We start from the raw sequence: 18442 nt of genomic DNA, 5'->3' as shown, positions 1-18442 counted from the left end.
GTACGCAAATGATGTGGTTCTACTCTCCTCATCAGCTGAGGGTCTCCAATGGCATTTGGATGCACTCCAGTCCTTCTATAAGATACATGATTTGAAGGTCAATGTGGTTAAAACTAGGTTATGATCTTGAACAGATCTCGAGTAGTTGCACATCGTGAGCAGTTTACCTTTGACGAAGATTGTTGCATCCATAATTTGTGGGTTCTCTTCTCGGGCCCGATCTTCACGATGCAACCAGCCATGCAGACTTGTTTGAGCAAAGGATATGCTGCATTAGCCAGAGTCGAGTGTCAGTGCTTTCACTTGCATTTTGCAGGCCCTAATACCAAGTCTCTCCTACGGCAGCCCCTTTTGGGAAACAGACCTACCAGAGACAGTTTGGTCCCACATAGAGAGACTTCACGTTCTACTTCTTGCTTAGATGATCCGCAGCAAGCCATTGGTCCCACATGGGACCGTACTGGTGAGCTGAATGTAGTCTTCCAGGTGGTCACTAATCTCCATAGACTCAAGGACTTTAGTACCATGACATCCGGACGGCATAGATTGCCATTGATACTGGAGCAAGAGGGGGACTAGAGGAGCTGGTATGCTCAACACGTAGATGGTTTGCAGGTTTGGGACTACAAATGTTTTGTTTTGAGAGCCGGCTTTGCTGTGTGAGGCACAACAAATGGATAGCCTGCCATTGTTTCAATAAAGCCCTCCATTCTGCTCACCTACCAAGAGGTGATTAGAGAGGATCTATTCCAGCTCCACACATACAGGACTTGGCAAGCACCTACTAAGCTTTTGGTTAATCTGAACTTCTATTGAGATCATTACTTACGGATCTGAGAGGACGGTTTTATCAAACCACTGGGCTACACACAGATACCTCTCCCACATGCATTGAGGATCTCGATTGGATAGTTCCGGGTATCTTCACACAGGCTACGAGTTGAGACAAGGCGGGCAGAGGGGCATTTGACATGAGAGATGGATCTGCACTTTATGTGATATGCAAGACATCATCTTACATTCAAATGCCTTGTGACTATGAGATCTGTAGACGGCATCACTGTCTTTCAGCAGTAGTTGGCCAACTCAGAGAATTTCTGGCATACCCTGATCAAAGACGCATATTATTTTCCTCCTCGAGGCTCAGAGATAGAGAGGTCAGCTTGTACGAGCTCAGAGAAGAGCACAAGAGGGATCGTTGGAGCCCAGTCAAAGGATGATCACAGACAAGGCATGCTTAGTGATCATCTCTCCCCATGCTAGTACTCCTTGATTCAGTCATCTAAGAAATTTCGGAATAGATTTAGTGAGCATGGGTCTCCCTATTACAACCACTTGCCATAAAAAATGTCATACAACAGCGTTAATTTCCTAAATTTGATTGAGGATGGCTTCATTCAAGCACCCTATTACCTACAAATTCAATACTAACAGGCAATATGGATAGCCATGGGCCAGTTCCAGACATCATTCTATCCATTTTAGGTAGGGCTAGCGGTTGGGGCCAAATGACATAAATGAGAGATAGGAGGCTATGCACATGCATGGGGTGGAGATAGAGGAGCATGTATTGAGGAGATGCGTAGGTGTTTTGAGATTTGCAGCTAGTATTGCTACTACTCCCTACAACTTGATGTAGTCTGTCAGATGGTCATGTACTTCCACAGAGTCAAGCACTTCGGCATCATGAGTTCAGAACCGACCAGGCTGCCTTGGCTGGATCTGAACTTCTCTATGGCACCAGCTGCGGAGGGAGACCAGAGGAATCGGTATGCTCAGAGATGCAGATGATTCCCAAGCCTGGGACTCCACATGGACAGATTGCCACCATTTCAGTATAGCCTTGAGACCCCACCCATCCCGCTTACCTATTATGAGGGGGACTGGGCAGATCTGCACCTTATGCAATATATAGGAGTCTGAGTTAGAGGAGCACTTGCATTTAAGATATGGGATGCTACCATTGCCTATTTAGTAGTGGATTTGGAACACGGTCAGTTTTCATGGCCCATCTTGATCAGTGATGCGTGGCGACATTCCTACTCGAGGCCCAATGACATAGAGATTTGACTTCTTTGAGCACAGAGGCAAGAACAAGAGGGCCTGTTGGAGCCTAATCAAAGGACAATCACAGATTTCTTCCACTCAGTAGACCTTGGTCAGAGGCCATAGGGGACACAACATAGTCGGGATCCAAAGAGCATGACATGCCAGACTGGTCATTGTGTTGATCCAGACGAGGACCACAGATATCTTCTCCTTACTCTTTGACTTGGAGAGGCAGATGGTGGGAGTGATGGTGACGCTTTCCAGACAGCAAGGTACCTCTAGATACCACATGAGGAGTCCAGGCCGGCTTCATGGCTTGTGGTAGATGTTGATTTGTGTTTCTTTCTTGTTCCACATGGCAGTCTTGAGGTATATCTTCCATATAGCTTTTGGGTCTTGAAAGTTTTGTGTCATACGTGGTCTAGCTTGGTCTGGAAATTCCTGGTTGAGCATGAGATAGATGAGTTTTTCTTAATTGGAAATAAGACTGATGCCAAAGCAATGTTTGACGTAGTGGATATGCTTGCTGATCATACATGTACTTGCCTGCTGCAGGTGAAGCAAGTGTCCTTGAGGGGCGGTGAGTCTGGTCAATGTGTAACAGGGGTAAGCATTAACTACTTTCCCAAAAGGATTCAACACAAGTATATGCTCTCCCGACATGATCACATTGGATCCGTTTTTTTCTTTAGTGGGCACACAAATATGTCTATTTTATTATCCAATCGAACTTCTGTCCTAATCATCGGAAAAACTCTTGGTAATATCCTAGCCCTGTGATTTGTCCATGCAATGGTTCATTAGTTAAATTTCAATTCCGTTTGTTTTTGTGCAGGTTGTTTTGGCTGATGGTGTTGAAGTGAGGGCAAAAGCAGTTTTATCAAATGCTACACCAGCAATAACTTTCCTTGTAAATAAAAATTCTTACTTTCATAATAAGGATATAGTGTTAGCAGGCATAGCCAATCTAACTTCTTTGTAACCAGAAAAAGGAAAATTTTCACCAATCTGGGATACTCATCGTAAGAGGAGTTTTCTGCAGAACTGATTAAGCCTTTGCTATTCCATCGTGGAAAGTGAAGCATGTGCTTTTTGATGGACCTGTAACTGTTTTGTGCAGGATTTGGTCCCAGACGGTGTTCTCCCTGAAACGTTTCTAAAAAAGATAAAGCTGATTGACTATAAATCTGTAAGTGTTCTTCTGCGCCATCATTTGTGAAGACCTTAGTTTGTGGAAAGCTTTATTACATATTTGTCCATCTGTAGGACAGAAGATTCCAGCTCTTTGGGCTTTACAGTTCTATATCTGACACCATGAGTATTGACTGCTTCTTCTTTGGCCAGTACCATGTGCCTCTACACTCCTGATTAGGCTCAATCCTCAGTCTCTTTGAATCACCTGCAAACTATCAAGTGTTTAGATCCCGTCTCTATTCAAGATCCACCTGCTGGCATTTGTATAGACCCACTTTTAACCCTTTCATGGTCTGAATCTCTTGTTGAGATCCTTTACTATTTAAGCAATTAATGTCTCCATCTGAAAACCAATTGTTGCATGTAAAACTTTGCTTGAATGTTCTGAAAAGTTGTTACACTGCATTCTGACAATGGCTCAAGTTCATCGTTAATGCACTTTCGGCTAGCAAAACCTGGCAGGGAACAACAAAGTTCAATGTTGCTGTGGACAAGCTGCCAAGCTTCTCAGTATGTCCAAACCGAGGCAATGAACCTGGGCCTGAGCATTGTGGAACCATCCACCTTGGTGCTGAGAGGTATATTTCTGCAATTGACGTGAAGAGATAGGAAATTTGATTATAATGTTATACCATGGAATATTGACCTATCGACTTCAAAGCATGCTCTATGGCTAAGGACATTCAGTTATTGAAATTTGTTAATGGAGGCTTAATGTATAGTTTCTGATTGTGCAGCTCCCCTTTCCTCTGCCTCCCCTGTATATCTAGCTGCATTTCACTGTTTGGGAACGTTGTTGGCCAATTTTATGATTCTTGTTTGCCACTGACATTGCTCCAAAGACAGCCTTTATTCCAAGGTGGATCATTACCTTCGTGCCACTTTGAGTACCACTCCTGGACTTCCGAGACGACTCTATCATGCTACCAAACATGGACCTAGATGAAGCAGGTATGACTAGGACCTCATCGGATCGACACGGGCCTGTTACACCATATGGACACGCGCTCCTTGATCTGGGCAGGATGCATGATCTCATCATCTACAATGGGCTTGACCTATGGCCCTCCTCAGGTGGTTTTACTTGCTTCCCACACGGGGGGGCACTAGTGTAGTAGATTACATCATGGGATCCCCTACCTTCACTTCATGTATCACCGACTTCACCGTAGCACCACTCCCTCCAAGAGCTGATCACACATACCTATTCTTCACTATTGCCACCCCACACTTAAGCCACACCACACACACCACATAGGAAGCACGACACCTACCACGACATACACTTTGATCACAGCCTCTCACCGGCCTACTCTGGACGCCTAAACAGACTCCTAACCTACATCAATCACATACCACTCATAGAGGACCATGCTGCCCTGATTAGTCACACACTCCACGAGGCTTCCCTCCAAATCTTTCCCCACACCACACGGTCCACTAGACCACCACCTCTTGGTTTTGTACCCTGCAACAATTGGTACGATACGGAGTGCAAGGCTTATCGCCGACAGCTCCGACTTGAAACCAAATGTCACCTCCCGAACACATCAGACACGGTACGCAAGTATCGACGTCTCGTACGTCGGAAGAAGCATGCATTTCTTCGTCGAAATGAGGAGGAGCTGTTGCACATCTTGTACAGCAGCAACTCTAAGGATTTTTTGCGGAGATTCCTTGAGCGTATGTTCGGAGGGACCGGTTGCTCACTTGCCGGGATCATCATCAGGATTCTTCTTTATGCAGATGACGTGGCACTCTTGTCGTCCACACCCGAGGGGCTCTAGCGACACCTGGATGCACTACAGGCTTTTTGTTTATCCCATGACTTGGAGGTCAACCTTGGCAAGACCAAGGTCATGATCTTTAACACCTCTCGAGCAAGCATGCAACGGAAGCAGTGTACTTTTACTTTCGGTGGGTCACCGGTTGAGATCGTATCCTCATACACTTACGTGGGGGTCATCTTCTCCGGCCCGATCTTCACGATGAGACCAGCAATGTAGGCCAGACTGAGCAGGGGATACGCCTCACTGGCTCGGCTAGAGAGACAATGCTTCCACTCCCACTTCGAGGACCCTCGGACCAAGGCTCTTCTCTTCGACTCCTTGGTCCGACCAGCCGGTATGTATGGCAGCCCTTATTGGGGGCCTGACATGTCAGAGATAGAGTGGACACGGGTGGAGCGCATGTAGATCCTCATGCTCTCACGGTGATTCGGGGGAAACCATCATTCAGGCCGAGTTTGGTGCTTCTCCACTCCAGCTAGATGCAGCCTTTCAGACCATTATATATCTACACCAGGTTAGATCATATGGGGACTGCACATCAGGGAGACAGAGGTTGCCATGGTTGGCTCTCGATTCCTCCATGAGGTTGGCAGCAGAGGGAGACGAGCGATGTTGGTATGCATGGACTCACAGATGGTTTGTGAGACTAGGGTTTCACATCGATATGATACCTCCTTTTCAGTAGAGTTTAGATGCCCCTCCGGTACTCCCACCCACCATCCCAATCGGGCCACACACCAACGAAGTCATTCGAGAGGATCTCCTGCAGCTACACACCTTTAGGGCCTGGTAGGGAGCTTCCAGTGAAGCTGAGTTTCTACAGAGATTACTGTCTTCGTATTTCGGAGGAGGGATTCATCACACCACCGGGGCACACTGAGCTTCATATGCCTCACTCACTACGGATCTCCATCGTACAGTTTCTGGTATCATCACACCGCCTCCGCATAGAGAGCGGCAGAGCAGAGGGGATTCCTAGGGAGCATCGCTTGTGCATATTGTGTGATTGTCAGGAGGTCGAGTCGGAGGAGCATTTTATTTTCAGGTGCCCAGTGTACTACGAGATCCGCGGTCGCTACCACTGCCTCTTCAGAGACAGCTCCGGTCTCCTTTCCAGATTCCTCGCCTACCCAGATCAGAGATGCCTCGCGGCCTTCATTCACGAGGGGGTCCGACACAGAGAGCACTTACTCAGGGGACGGGGCTTGGCCACATCATCAGACATCTCTCAGAGCAGGATCACAGAGTTCTTCCCATTGAGTGACATTGATCGTCCAGTCTCTAGCCGCAGACATGACAGAGACCCCGACCCACCGATCGCAGCACGACACACGAGACATCGAGGGGAGACACAGATCACTCTGGAGGACCTCCCATCATTGTTTAGACCTGGGATACGTCCCACGGGAGTCACGGTGGCTCTGGTCTTGCGTCGAGCCTCGTATAGGAGACCGATATGCACAACACCCCTTGACGGGCGCCAGCGTCCCATCACCGGCTATGGACTGGCCAGGGCGACATGACATACGAAGGATTCCGCTCCGCTCCAGTCCTTTTCTTTTCATTGTTACATCTAGATGTATATGATTATGTATGATCAGACTTGAGATTCAGCATGGGTGATGATGCTTGTTTCAGTAGCTCCACCCTTACTGTGATTTGTATCAGGTTTTCTTTCAGTCTCATAGACCCATCGGTCTTCGGAAGACTCTAATAAAATTTCTTTCTTTCTTTCTTCCTCCCCCTTGGCCTCCTTGCAACCATAAGTCATTCCATGGGTGCACAAATCTTGGCTATGTAAAGGGGAAAAAAGCTAAGGAAATATACAATGCTTGGGTACCAAACAGCCAAACCTTAGAAGGTAATGCCAATCGATACATTACGCATGTGGAGGAAAAGAAGTTGTCCTCAAGTCCACAAAATATCTTAGTTGGTCTTGAGCTGCTCTAGCGCCACTCTAGCTAATGAGGTCCAATCAAATGTTGTCAAAGTATCAAAAGCGTGAACTGGTGATGCTCTAGAATGTAAGAGCATTTAGTCTTCACCAATGCAGGCTGTCAAACTCTCAAGCATCTGCCAAATAATATCATCACCCTGAGGTGATGATGAGCATGATGGGGCAAGATGCTTATTCCTTTGTGGACGTACCAGGTGTCATGGGCAAGATTGTCTTGGGGAGATCCATGCTACAGACGTCCAAGGCAGAATAAATGAAGCTCATGTGAGGAGACTTAGAAGTCGAACTGACCAGGGGGCAGTCCGTGAGGCAATGTCAAGGACTGTCTTGTGTCTGCAGTGGTAGTATTAGTCCCCCCGAATCTTGTAGCCAATTGACTGTCGGCTATGGCATAGCCATAGGAACAAAGAATCGCTACTGTTTTTTTATGTTTACTGTAGAACAAAGAATTTGCTACCGTTTACTGTAGAACTGACATCCAAAATATGTGGAGATGTTCCTGTGAGGAAATGGCAATAGATGGCAATGTATCGGTCGCTTACTAGTGAGTGTCCGTCTAAACTAGCACATTCTCCTGAATCCTGCAGTACTTGTGGTAGTGATCAACCCTCCCATAGTTGCTGGTGGTTGAGCAAAATCCAGACTCTTGTAATGTGGACAGAAGGCCCTATCAACCTCCAAATATCAGTGCCATTTTGGAATTACGATATTGAAAGAGTGTGTTTGGCAACATTTGTATTGATTTTGCAGGAAGTGGAATGAGAGATGGGTCAAGAAATTGCATAAAGGGAAGGTTACCATTCTTCTCTGGATCCTTCCTTTCATAAAAATAGTGTCAGCAGTAAACTATTTTATCTCCAACTTTAAGAGAGCTTTTGTATAAATAATACTATACAAATGTACCAGAGGGACTAGGGCAATCAAAATTCTTATATTAACACTTATTAAAGGTTCTTATGTTAGCTGATGATTATCTATCCATTGTGAAGTCAAACTTGAAAATTAGACTGATCCTCACCAAGGTTCTTTGAATTGAATATATAAGTTAGACCCATGTGGGGTTACTTAGTTTGCCATTGAATACCTTTTGAGATATCTAGGGATAGGGAAATGTAATGGGATTGGTCTATGAGCTTCCTTTTTTAAATAGCTTAGACTATAATGTGTCTATCCATGGGTGGGGGCAGGGGTGGGTATTGACCGTGTGGGGGGATATTTGTGCATGTGAGAGAATGTGTTTATACAACTGACTACACACACTATTGGGTGATGATGACTACGTGGGGATGCCATAATAGCCAATCCCCGCTATGCATGATGGGTCTGTAGTTTTTGTATTTTGGGTAACTATGAGGACATTGAAACTTCGTTGTTTGTTTTAGTTTCACAGGATGAGATTGGGCACAATTCTGCAAATTCATCTATTTTTTATTTTTAGCAGTTGCGATCTATTAATATATTGATAAATCTTTCAATTTTTGATAGTTTCCCTCATGTCCCACGTATTCTTAGCTTTTTTGCCTTGAGAACTATTTGTTCAGTAGAAACTTAAATGAAATAGGAATGAAATGTCTTTTTCTTTGTAGCTTGGACAAACGAGATGTGATTGTTCTTGTATTAGCCTTCTCTTTAAGTGCTGGCCTCTGTCATGATTGAATGTGCCCTTCATCTTGGGAGTTTTGATAGAAACTGAGGATGAATATTGATGTTTCAATGAATGCTCACGTGTTTTTTAGCATTTAAACATGTTTGCATGAGAGCATGTGTTTATACCATGGTCTACAGACACTGTTGGTGAACTTTCACAATTGGAGAGAGATAACATAAACATGTTGTGTAAACGATAACACACACGGGAGACAACAAGTCTAAACCTATGTTGTCCAAAGTTAGGGTTTCCAGTAGATGACGTGAGAGTGCCAAAATTGTTTATAGGACCATTACATAGACAAGCGGCCCTGGATGAGCATAAATAAGGTCAGACTTTAAAAACAATCATGAGTTGGTTCAAAGATGGCTTCAGAATTATGTATTTGCACTATTCAAACTATTTGCCACCCAATGGCTTTGTGAACATATCCACACCTTGCTGATTGTGGTGCAGAAGATGCAATCCACTTCCTACGTTGCCACCTTCTCGTGGCATTGCACTTCAATGTGCTTTGTTCTAGCATAAAACTAAAAATTTTTGTTATGTATTTTTACTTAGTGGCTTTCATATTGCCTGATTATGTGGCTTCACATGTTGCCATGCCAGCTGCCCTGTATTTTGCTTTAGTAGATGGCAATGCAATTGACTGTTGCTTTTTGCTACTGTTATGGATAATGATACATGATACTTGACTGAGTTGCTTTATGGCAAGAAGGCCATAGGTACCAAATGGGTGTGCAAGCTAAAGCGGAAAGCTAATGGCTCAGTTGATGATTTCAAGGCCAGGCTTGTAGCAAAGGGATATGCTCAGCTGAAGGGGATTGACTTCAACGAGACCTTTGCTCCCACTTCTAGGATGACAGCTTATCAAATGCATGATTGCTTTAGCAGTGCATCATGGGTGCCAAGTACATTAGTTGGATATTACGACTGCTTTCTTGCATGGAGACTTGCATGAGGAGGTTTATTCATCTCAGCCTTGTGGTTTTTTGCAGAAGGGACAGGAACATATCGCGTGTAGATTGCAAAAGGCTCTGTATGGCCTTAAGCAAGCATCTAAAGCTTGGTATGAGAAGATACACACATATTTGGTTGCACAAGGGTTTTGCAACAGTCCTATTGAGAGTACCTCATAAAGAGATATGCTGATAGTGTCTAAGTTTGACTTGAAGGAGGTAATGGCTTGGATTTGCCCAAAGAAACACTTTGATTTGCACTCCACGTCTTCCCACCTAAGATTTTATAGAAGGCATTGACCTCAAGCAATATTTCAACCATCATAGTATCATAGCTTTGAAGTAAGTCATTCTTAGATCAATTACTTACAAAAACAATCGTCTTCCTCTTAGTATAACTTGGGACTCTCTCATGGTGAATCCTCCATTAAATGCATCGGAAAATGAGGATATGAGCATAGAAAAGAATGCACGGGGGATCCCTCGCACCTCCACCACTACAGTCAATGATGCAGCCAGCTGTGTGGCTTCCACCCTGTGAGTCTCCGAGCATGGGATTGAGGGCGCATGTCGCATAGGACGGGAACCCACTCGGGAACAACCTCTTGTCATCTGATTTAGGGACACTCAGGCTAGTATCGCATCACTACGCAGGCGGACAATTCTGCGGGACGACCCCGAGATCCATTTGGATGAGGACCTCACATCTTGCAAGTAGAGGACCACCCTACAATAGTGGGACATAGCCTGCAAACTCAAGAGACAAGTGGAGATTGGAATTGGGAGGGCTGGTGGTACTATACAGAACATCTATCACTGGGATGATCTCTGTTGAGAGGAGTGGCATACACTCCGGATTTCTTTGGATTCGGCACACCTCTCGATAGGACCTCTTTGTCGCAATATCTCCAAATCTCCCCCCCCCCCCCCCCCTCTGAGACCTCACACTTTGCTAGAGATCTACGTGAGGAGGCTGAGACTTCACTAGATGCAGCCCTACATCCGGACATCATGGATTCTTGAGCAGGGGGGAAGTCCTCCTTGTTGGGGACTTCAAAGCAAGGATGGGCACACATCAAGCATCAGTTCTGGATTTTTGAGATGACTCTATTTTATTGCTGGATATTGATCTAGATAAGGTAGGGATATCCTGAGTATCTGCAGACAGGTGAGCTCTGATCACATCTTACGGGCATGCTTCCTTGGGCATGGCTAGGATACATGACCTTGTCATTTACAATAGTCTAGACAATACTTTCTAAGGTGGATTTACTACTTTCCACATGCGAGAGGAGGGGGGGGGGGGTTCCAGCATAGTTGACGACCTCATGGGACCCTTGCCGTCGCCCCACATATCTTGGACTTCTCCGTCTTTCCACCACCACCAAAAGATGACCACACCTATCTTCTCTTTCGCATTTCCATTCCCCCCCACACGATGCGCACCACGAGACTGTCATACACACTATAACTTTGTTCATAGCCTCTCCCTAAGTGCTCTGCACGTCTTTCTACCTTACTCATAGATGCCGAGGATATCCCCCTCTTGGAAGATCGAGTCTGTTTGATCACCTGCTCCATGAGGCTGCTCTACACTCTTTCGCAAAGACCACCCGTTCCACTCGCCGGCTGCCTCTTAGCTCAGTACCTTGCAATAGCTAATACGATAATGAGTGTAAGGCTCTACACAATGTCAACTCAGATTCAAGACTAGGCATCACCTTCCAAGGGAGGCAAAGAATATATGTGAGTATTGCTGCTTAGTCCATCGGAAAACTTGGTGATCATGTACCTCTATCGAGGCAGGGTTTATAGTTCCTCAACCTCAGGCCGACACTAGTTACCATGGATGTCCTTATCCTTATCCATGACATTAGCAGCTGAGGGTGATCAGTTGGTATGCCAATACACGTAGATGGTTTAAGAGCCTAGCACTTAATATGTCCCCCCTTTAGTATAGCCTTGAGGCCCCCTATGTTTCGCTCACTTACCACGAGGCTAACGAAATTATCCTAGAAGATCTCATACAACTACATGCATTCAAAACCTATTACCAGGTGTCCGATGCAGTAGGAGACCCAGTGAACCACGCAGGCTGATCAACGTCAACGCAGGCTGATTAACGTCAGCGCCCTATCATGGACTTGGCTCCTGTGCCAGCGTACAGAGGACAACCACACAGTGACACCGCGCTGCAGCTTGCATCCTCTCCATGGGCTTAGACACTTTGTATTAGTGTTTTATGTTTATGTTGTACTTGTCTTGTGTCCAAATACCCACTTAGAGGCTCCACCCATTCAGCTCATAGACCCTTCCGTCTTTCAAAGACTTTAGTAAACTTCTTTCTTTCTTTCTTTCTCCCACAGAAGCTACATTGGAATAGCTTGACTACTTCTCAATGAGGTTCTTCACTCTTTGAGACTGACTTGGTCCCTGAATGCTTCACTTTGGAAAAATTTTAACTTAAGATTCTTTCATAGGTCCAACTAGCACTTGTGGCTAGCTTCCTTTCTGAAGCAAAAGTAGAGTATTCCCTTCCACAGCATTTTCCTCTTTTTTCCTCGGGCAGGACCATTCATCCTTATCATCTGGCTGTCCTGCTTCATCCATATCAAGCATTAATGGCCATTTTTTCTTGTATTATCTACACTTTGTCACATCAGTATCATCCTGAAGTTTTTCTGTTTACCAGCTTCATTTTCTGCACATCATACAGCCTACATGCCTTGTGTCCCACCTCAGAACCAACAAAAAATGCCTGTGTCAGATTTTGCATCAAGTTTTTTTCTCTTCACATCTGGCATATGCATGACTGACTTTTTGTCTCTAATTGAAGCCATTTTTGCTTAATACCTGGTCAAAGTGTATCAAATATGAAGCTCAAACCAGCAAATTTTAATACATAGCCTAAGGGGACAAACTATTTCTGCGATTAAGTGCAATATCATGCATAAATGCAAAAGAAAAACAATTGACTGTAACTCTCTACAAATTTGACGAAATTTTGTCCTCTTCCCAGGGCATGGAAAATTGATTGTTTACAGCACAATTTGCCACAAAAACGTTACTGTAGTTAGCCAGTCTATAAACACTAATTTTTTTCCAAATTTCAACGTAGCTGTGAGTTTTTGCAACATCTGAACTGTCCGAACATACATAGGCTGTCCTTTTCAGAAAATTTCAGACTTGTGAAGTCAAATAAAATTATTGTGTTCTTGCGAATGCTCCCACCCCTCCCCTGCTTCCCGCGTCTACCCCCCCCTCGCGCTGCGCGGCCCCCTCCCCCCTCCCCCTCCTCTCTCTCCGCCGCCTCCGGCCGGGCCCCTCCATCCCCCTCTCTTCCTTCTCCGCCCGCCATCCCCCCCTCCCCCCTCTCCTTCCTTCTCCGCCCCTCCGTCCTCTCCCCGCCTCCCCCCCCTCGCATTGCGCTACCACCCCCCCCGCCCCTTCCTCCCCCTCCCCACTGTTGCGCAATGCTGCCACCCCCCCCCTTCCCCTCCCTCCTCGCCTTTCTTCCCCGCCCCCTCTTGCGCTGCGCTGCCACACCCCCCCCCTCCTTCCTCCTCTTCCCCGCCCTGTGCTGCGCTGCCCCCCCCCTCCCTCCTCCTTTCCTTCCCCCTCCGCCATTCGCTCCCTCTCCACCACCTCTCCTCCCCCGCTTCCCTATACTTCTCCATCCCTCCCTCTTTCCTCCCCCGCCTTTGTCCCACTCCCCCCTCCCTCGCCTCTGCCATTTCCTTCCCCCGCCTTTTGGAGCGTTCGCAGTTTGTCGGTGCGGTATGGCAGCCGTGAGCCCGGAACCCGGTGGCCCAGACGGACCCCCCCCCTCCATCAGCCCACCGCATAACACTGACAAAGCATCAGGTCTCCTTGGTGAAGCAGGCCGCCACGGACTTCTCCCAGACGTTCGTTTATGGGAGAGTCATTGGCTACGCCCCTTCACAAGCAGACATCAGGGACCGGTTGCAGTCCACCCTCTACCTTGAGGACAGCCACATTGAGGAGGTCGCACTCATGGGACATGGTATCTTCTGGCTCAAGCTCTCCTCAGCACTGGCTGCAAGCGATATGGTCAGACGGTCCCCTACTTCTGTGGGTGGGAAGATCATCCTTATGGTCCCCTGGTATAGGGGTTTCAGTGTAGCGGACTTCGTTGCCCGCTTCCGCATTCCTCGCCATCTAGTTACCCTCATTTTCCCAGGCCTCGCAACAGAGCTTTGCCCGATCATCAAGGACCTGGGGGCGCACTTTGGCTGGTTCATGCAGAATACCTTCGTTGATGCGGCGGCAACCCAAGGGGTGCCACGTGTCAAAGTGGCAGTCCTAGATCCGCAGAGTATCCCCTCGGAGTTCGAGATTGAGACGGGCAGAGGTGTGGTGACGCAGCGCATTATGGTCACTGGTCGCCCAGATCAGTGTCTGAGATGCCACGGCTTCGGGCACTAGGCGCGCTCCTGCCCTCGCTTCACGAGGACAGAACCTCAGATGGCCCCCATCCAGGCAACTCAGGATCCCCCCCACCAGGCATCGACACCCCCTCCCGAAGGGAAAGGCTGGACTGAGGTCAAAAGAAAACGGAAAGGAAACAAAACAGGACCAAAAAAGCCTTCCCATCTAGAGCAAGAGACCCTTGTGGTCACCAGTCAGCAGCAGCCCGGTAAGGGGAAGGAGAAAGGGAAGGAGAAGATCAGCCAGCCTCCCCCTCATCCTTCACCCCGCCCCCCCCCCTCCCCCCTCCTCCTCGGTCCCCCTACCTCCCCCCCCTCCAAGATCCCCCCTAGCACCTTTGGTTTCAGCCCCCCTCTCCCTTGAGCATGATCCCGAGGAAACCCCCCCTTCCGCCTGCGGCCCCGAAGCCAGCACAGACCTCCTCCGCGCCTATCCCTCCTGGCCCGGTGGAGGAGAGAGGCCCTTCCCCGCAGATGGCCAGCACCACTCCATCTTGTTCGACAGCCAGCACCCCTCTTTCTGGTTTAGACTCCTCATCCTCGTCCCCACACCCAAGGGCAGCTCCTAGAGCTCTACCTTTGGAGTTTTACCGAGCAGGACCTTGGGATTATTTGGATGCAGTGGGTATTGGCTCCTTCCCTGCATGCCTAGACATCAGCATCTTCTTCCTCCGAAAGGGGACGGAGGGTAAGGTGTCCGTCCTTGCCTCCCATGATGGTCCTAGCTATTCCTTCACTATCATCAGTGACGGGAATGAGCAATGGACGAATGAAAATGTTTGGGAGATGATTCGAGATCAGTCCCAGGAGCAGGTGCAGGATTGGATCGGTAGCAGAGCAGCGGAGCTTCTTCAGCAACAGTGGAAGGAGGGTGACGTTCGTCTGAGATGGCGCCACATCGCGAAACGATTCCGCCTTTTGGTCATTTTTTGACTGCCTCTGGAGTGGATCTACGCGGAAGGGCTCCGCCCGTGGAGGACCTCAGAGGTAGCAGGCTTCTACAGTATTTCCCAGGTGGAGGCTTCAAGTTGGTTAGAGAGAGATTACCACCATGGGACGAAGGGCCTCTCCCCTCTGTTGAAGGTTTTAGAGGATGGGTCCGATGATCCGGCCTCTCCTTTGAAACCCTCACAGAAGCGCTTTCATCTGCACACTGGACATCCTCCGACCACCTCGACATCGACCGCAAGCAGACAGCTGTTTGTGGCCCATCTCCCCTCTTCATGAGTATACGCATTATCTCTTGGAATGTCAACGGGTTCCACTCATCAGGAACCCGCGGCCCCAGGAAGATGGTGCTCAGACAGGAGCTCCAGCCAGCCTTGGTGGGAAGGGTAGATGTGCTCCTATTGCAGGAACACAAGCTTTCGGCTTCTCAGACCAGAAGTGTGAAAAGGTCCTCACAGGACGCTCCCACACCTACTGGGAACCTTTGATTGGCGAGCAGGGGAGGAGCGGGGGTGTCTGTACCTCCATTGACGCTTCTCTAGTTCAGCATGTGTGTGGTTTTGGCACCCTGATCCCAGGACGAGCGCTTTGGGTGGGCTTGAATATTGAGGGATCCCGCATCGGCATCCTCAATATCTATGCCCCGACCGACCTCAGACGGAGAGCCGCTTTCTGGAGCTCTTTGACAGACTTATTGCCAGAGATGGATTCTTGGATTGTAGGAGGGAACTTCAACAACCTTGAGACTTTAGAGGATCAGCAGGGACGGGGCCCAGAGTTCCTCGGTATAGCTCAGGCGGAGCAAGCAGATTGGGACTCCTCCTTGTTCGTTGTGGGAGGTCGGGACAGCTGGAGGGAGCCTTCCTTTTGCAGATGGACAGGGAGTTTGAACTTCTCTTGGGGTTACAGGAGGGAGAGAGGCAGACTTCTAGAGCGGTTGGACCGTTTCTATGTCAGCGATTGGGCGCTAGGCAGAGGTGGAGAGTCAGGAGTGGTTCCAGGGACGACCCTCTCTGACCATGCCCCAGTCATCCTAGCCCTGGACTCAGCCTCTCACTCCTTACCTCCATGCTCGTGCCGGATCCCAGACTCCATCTACTCCAGAGCAACGGTTCGCAGCAGAATAGTGGACCTGTGGGAGTAGGATTGGGACCCCATGGGGGATATGGCAGCTCAGGTAGCTCAGGTTCTTGCCGAGTCTAGTCTCATCTGTCAGCAGGAGGCGATTCAGGTCAGGCAGCAGTGGTGGGCGAAGGAGAGGGGTCTCAGACGAGATCTTGCCTCGATACAGCGGATGCAGCAGTCTTCTCCAGGCTCTGAGGAGCTCAGACGACAGGAGGTTAGAGCCCGAGCCATGCTAGAGGAGATCACCCAGCGACGCTCAGAGTTCTTGTTTCATGCTTCCAAGTCCTTTTGGGCTAGGAAAGGCGACAGGATGTGCAGAGAGTTCTTCAGGACTCATGGCCAGAGGTCAGCAGGGGAACAGCTACGATCTCTTAGAGTGCAGGATGGTAGTGTCAGGACAGATCCAGACGAGGTCCGGGACTTGGCGACAGATTTCTACAGATCCCTGTTCCAGCAGGAGCCCCCAAACCCTCGTGCCCGCCGTTGCAAGGAGGAGGTGTGGAGGTATGCACCGTTGCTCGTGCAGCCTAGCATGAGTGAAACCCTTCTCGCCCCTTTCACCGTGGCAGAGATGCAAGATGCGGTGAGCGCTATTGATGGGCAGAAATGCCCAGGTGAGGATGGGCTCTCTAGAGCTTTCTTCACCACCTTCTGGGAGCAGGTCCACCAGCCCTTGCTCGCAACCTTCCAGCATTATCTTCTCCAGCGGACAGATACGAGAGAGCCTTGCGATAGGCTTGATTTGCCTCATCCCCAAAGGGGGGGACCGTCAGGAGATCAGACAGTGGTGCCCTATCACCCTCCTCCCGACTGCCTACAAAATCCTTGCCAAGATGATCAGTAGCCGCATCCGCCCCCTGCTACATGACTTGATCCATGACACCCAGACTGGTTTTGTCCAAGATCGCAGCATTTTGGACAACATTTTCAGATTCTCAGAGGCGATGGAGTGGGCCCAGCACAGTGGCCAGCACCTTGCCATACTCCTTGACTTTGAGAAGGCATACGACAGGGTAGACTGGTCCTTCTTGGAAGGTACACTCTCTCGGTTTGGTTTTCCAGACGAGTGGATCAGAGGTATTGCTAGTCTCTACAAGTCGGCCTCCAGCCGGGTTATCATCAGCGGCAGGATGGGGGAGAGATTCATCCTCGAGCGCTCGGTGCGTCAGGGCTGCCCGCTTGCGTCCTACCTCTTCCCATTTTTTGCGGAGGCCATGACTTACTTCCCACGAGCCCGTACCACTGGTCTTTGAGGGATGCGCCTCCCTATTCGGGATGATGCAGAACTTTTGGACTCCGAGTATGCAGACGACACGGCCCTGTATGTGCAGGATGATATCGAGTCAGTGGAGCGAGTGAGACTGTCTTTAGAGGTTTTTTGCCTAGCCGCTGGGGCGAAAATCAACTGGCATAAGTCAGTTGGTTTTCTTACGGATCTGGGAGCCAGCTCACAGTGGGGTATTTTCTTGGGGTTTCGCTGGATCCCTAGAGGACAGACGACACGTCACTTGGGATTCCAGGTACTCAGCAGTTCTTACCGGTCCTAGTCTCCATACGACGGAAGCTAGCCTTCTGGAGCATGGCTCAGCTATCTTTGGCAGGCAGGGCCCTTGTGGTCAACCAGGTCCTTCTTGCCACCGCTTGGTACGTGGCATCTTGCTGGTGCTTCTCGAGATGGTGTGTAGCCCAGCTGAGGAGACTGGTGCGGAACTTCCTTTGGTCTGGCTCAGATGGTTCTGGCACCACCAGAGCCCGGGTCGCCTGGCAGACAGTCATTCTTTCCCAGACAGAGGGCGATCTTGGCATCATAGATCCAGAACTGCAGAGTTAGGCATTACTTGGCAAGTTAGTCATCCGCGGTCTGACCCCAGGAGGGCAGACATGGAAGCTCTTGCTTCAGCATGGTCTCAGCTCGTGTACCTCCCAGAGAGGGGGTGATTGGCAGCCGTCTATCCGGTGGATTTTCACTTCTGCCCCACTGACTCAGCCCCGTTCCCCCTTCCTTCGTAGCCTCGTCTCGGTCTGGAGGAAGTTGCGGCACAGCCTCTCTCAGGTTCCCCCCAGCTGCCGAGAGGAGATAGACAGACAGCCCCTGATCTGGAGCAGCTAGGTGACAGATGATATAGGTCGCCAGCCCGGAGAGAGATCCCATATCCCATGGGCGCTCTGGGCACGTGGGCCTGCGCGCTCGCTCCGGGTTTGGAGGGATGTCTATAGCCAGTTGAGCCCAGGCGAGCTGGCAACAGCAGTAGGTACGGCACGTGGGATCTAGGCTCGACGAGCGGAGATCGATGCTGCCATTCCTGCAGGTTGGAGGATTCCCA

At 49.0% G+C, this 18442-nt stretch overlaps 1 protein-coding gene across 1 annotated transcript in view; it reads left to right on the top strand.

Annotated features, from left to right (window-relative positions):
• The window catches only part of LOC147893243 (FAD/NAD(P)-binding oxidoreductase family protein), a 160343-nt gene that overhangs the window by 116057 nt on the left and 25844 nt on the right, over positions 1-18442 (top strand). Inside the window, exons 9-12 of the mRNA XM_087385847.1 lie at positions 2605-2655; positions 2885-2959; positions 3170-3238; positions 3706-3821. Of these exons, the coding sequence (XP_087241973.1) occupies positions 2605-2655; positions 2885-2959; positions 3170-3238; positions 3706-3821 (311 nt within the window). The remainder of the gene's footprint in view (positions 1-2604; positions 2656-2884; positions 2960-3169; positions 3239-3705; positions 3822-18442) is intronic.

The sequence above is a fragment of the Dipteris shenzhenensis genome, chromosome 15 (assembly GCF_047967505.1).
Source record: "Dipteris shenzhenensis isolate YYH24624 ecotype China chromosome 15, Dip_SZ_1.0, whole genome shotgun sequence".
Lineage (NCBI taxonomy): Eukaryota > Viridiplantae > Streptophyta > Polypodiopsida > Gleicheniales > Dipteridaceae > Dipteris > Dipteris shenzhenensis.
This window is presented reverse-complemented; position numbering and strand designations above follow the sequence as displayed.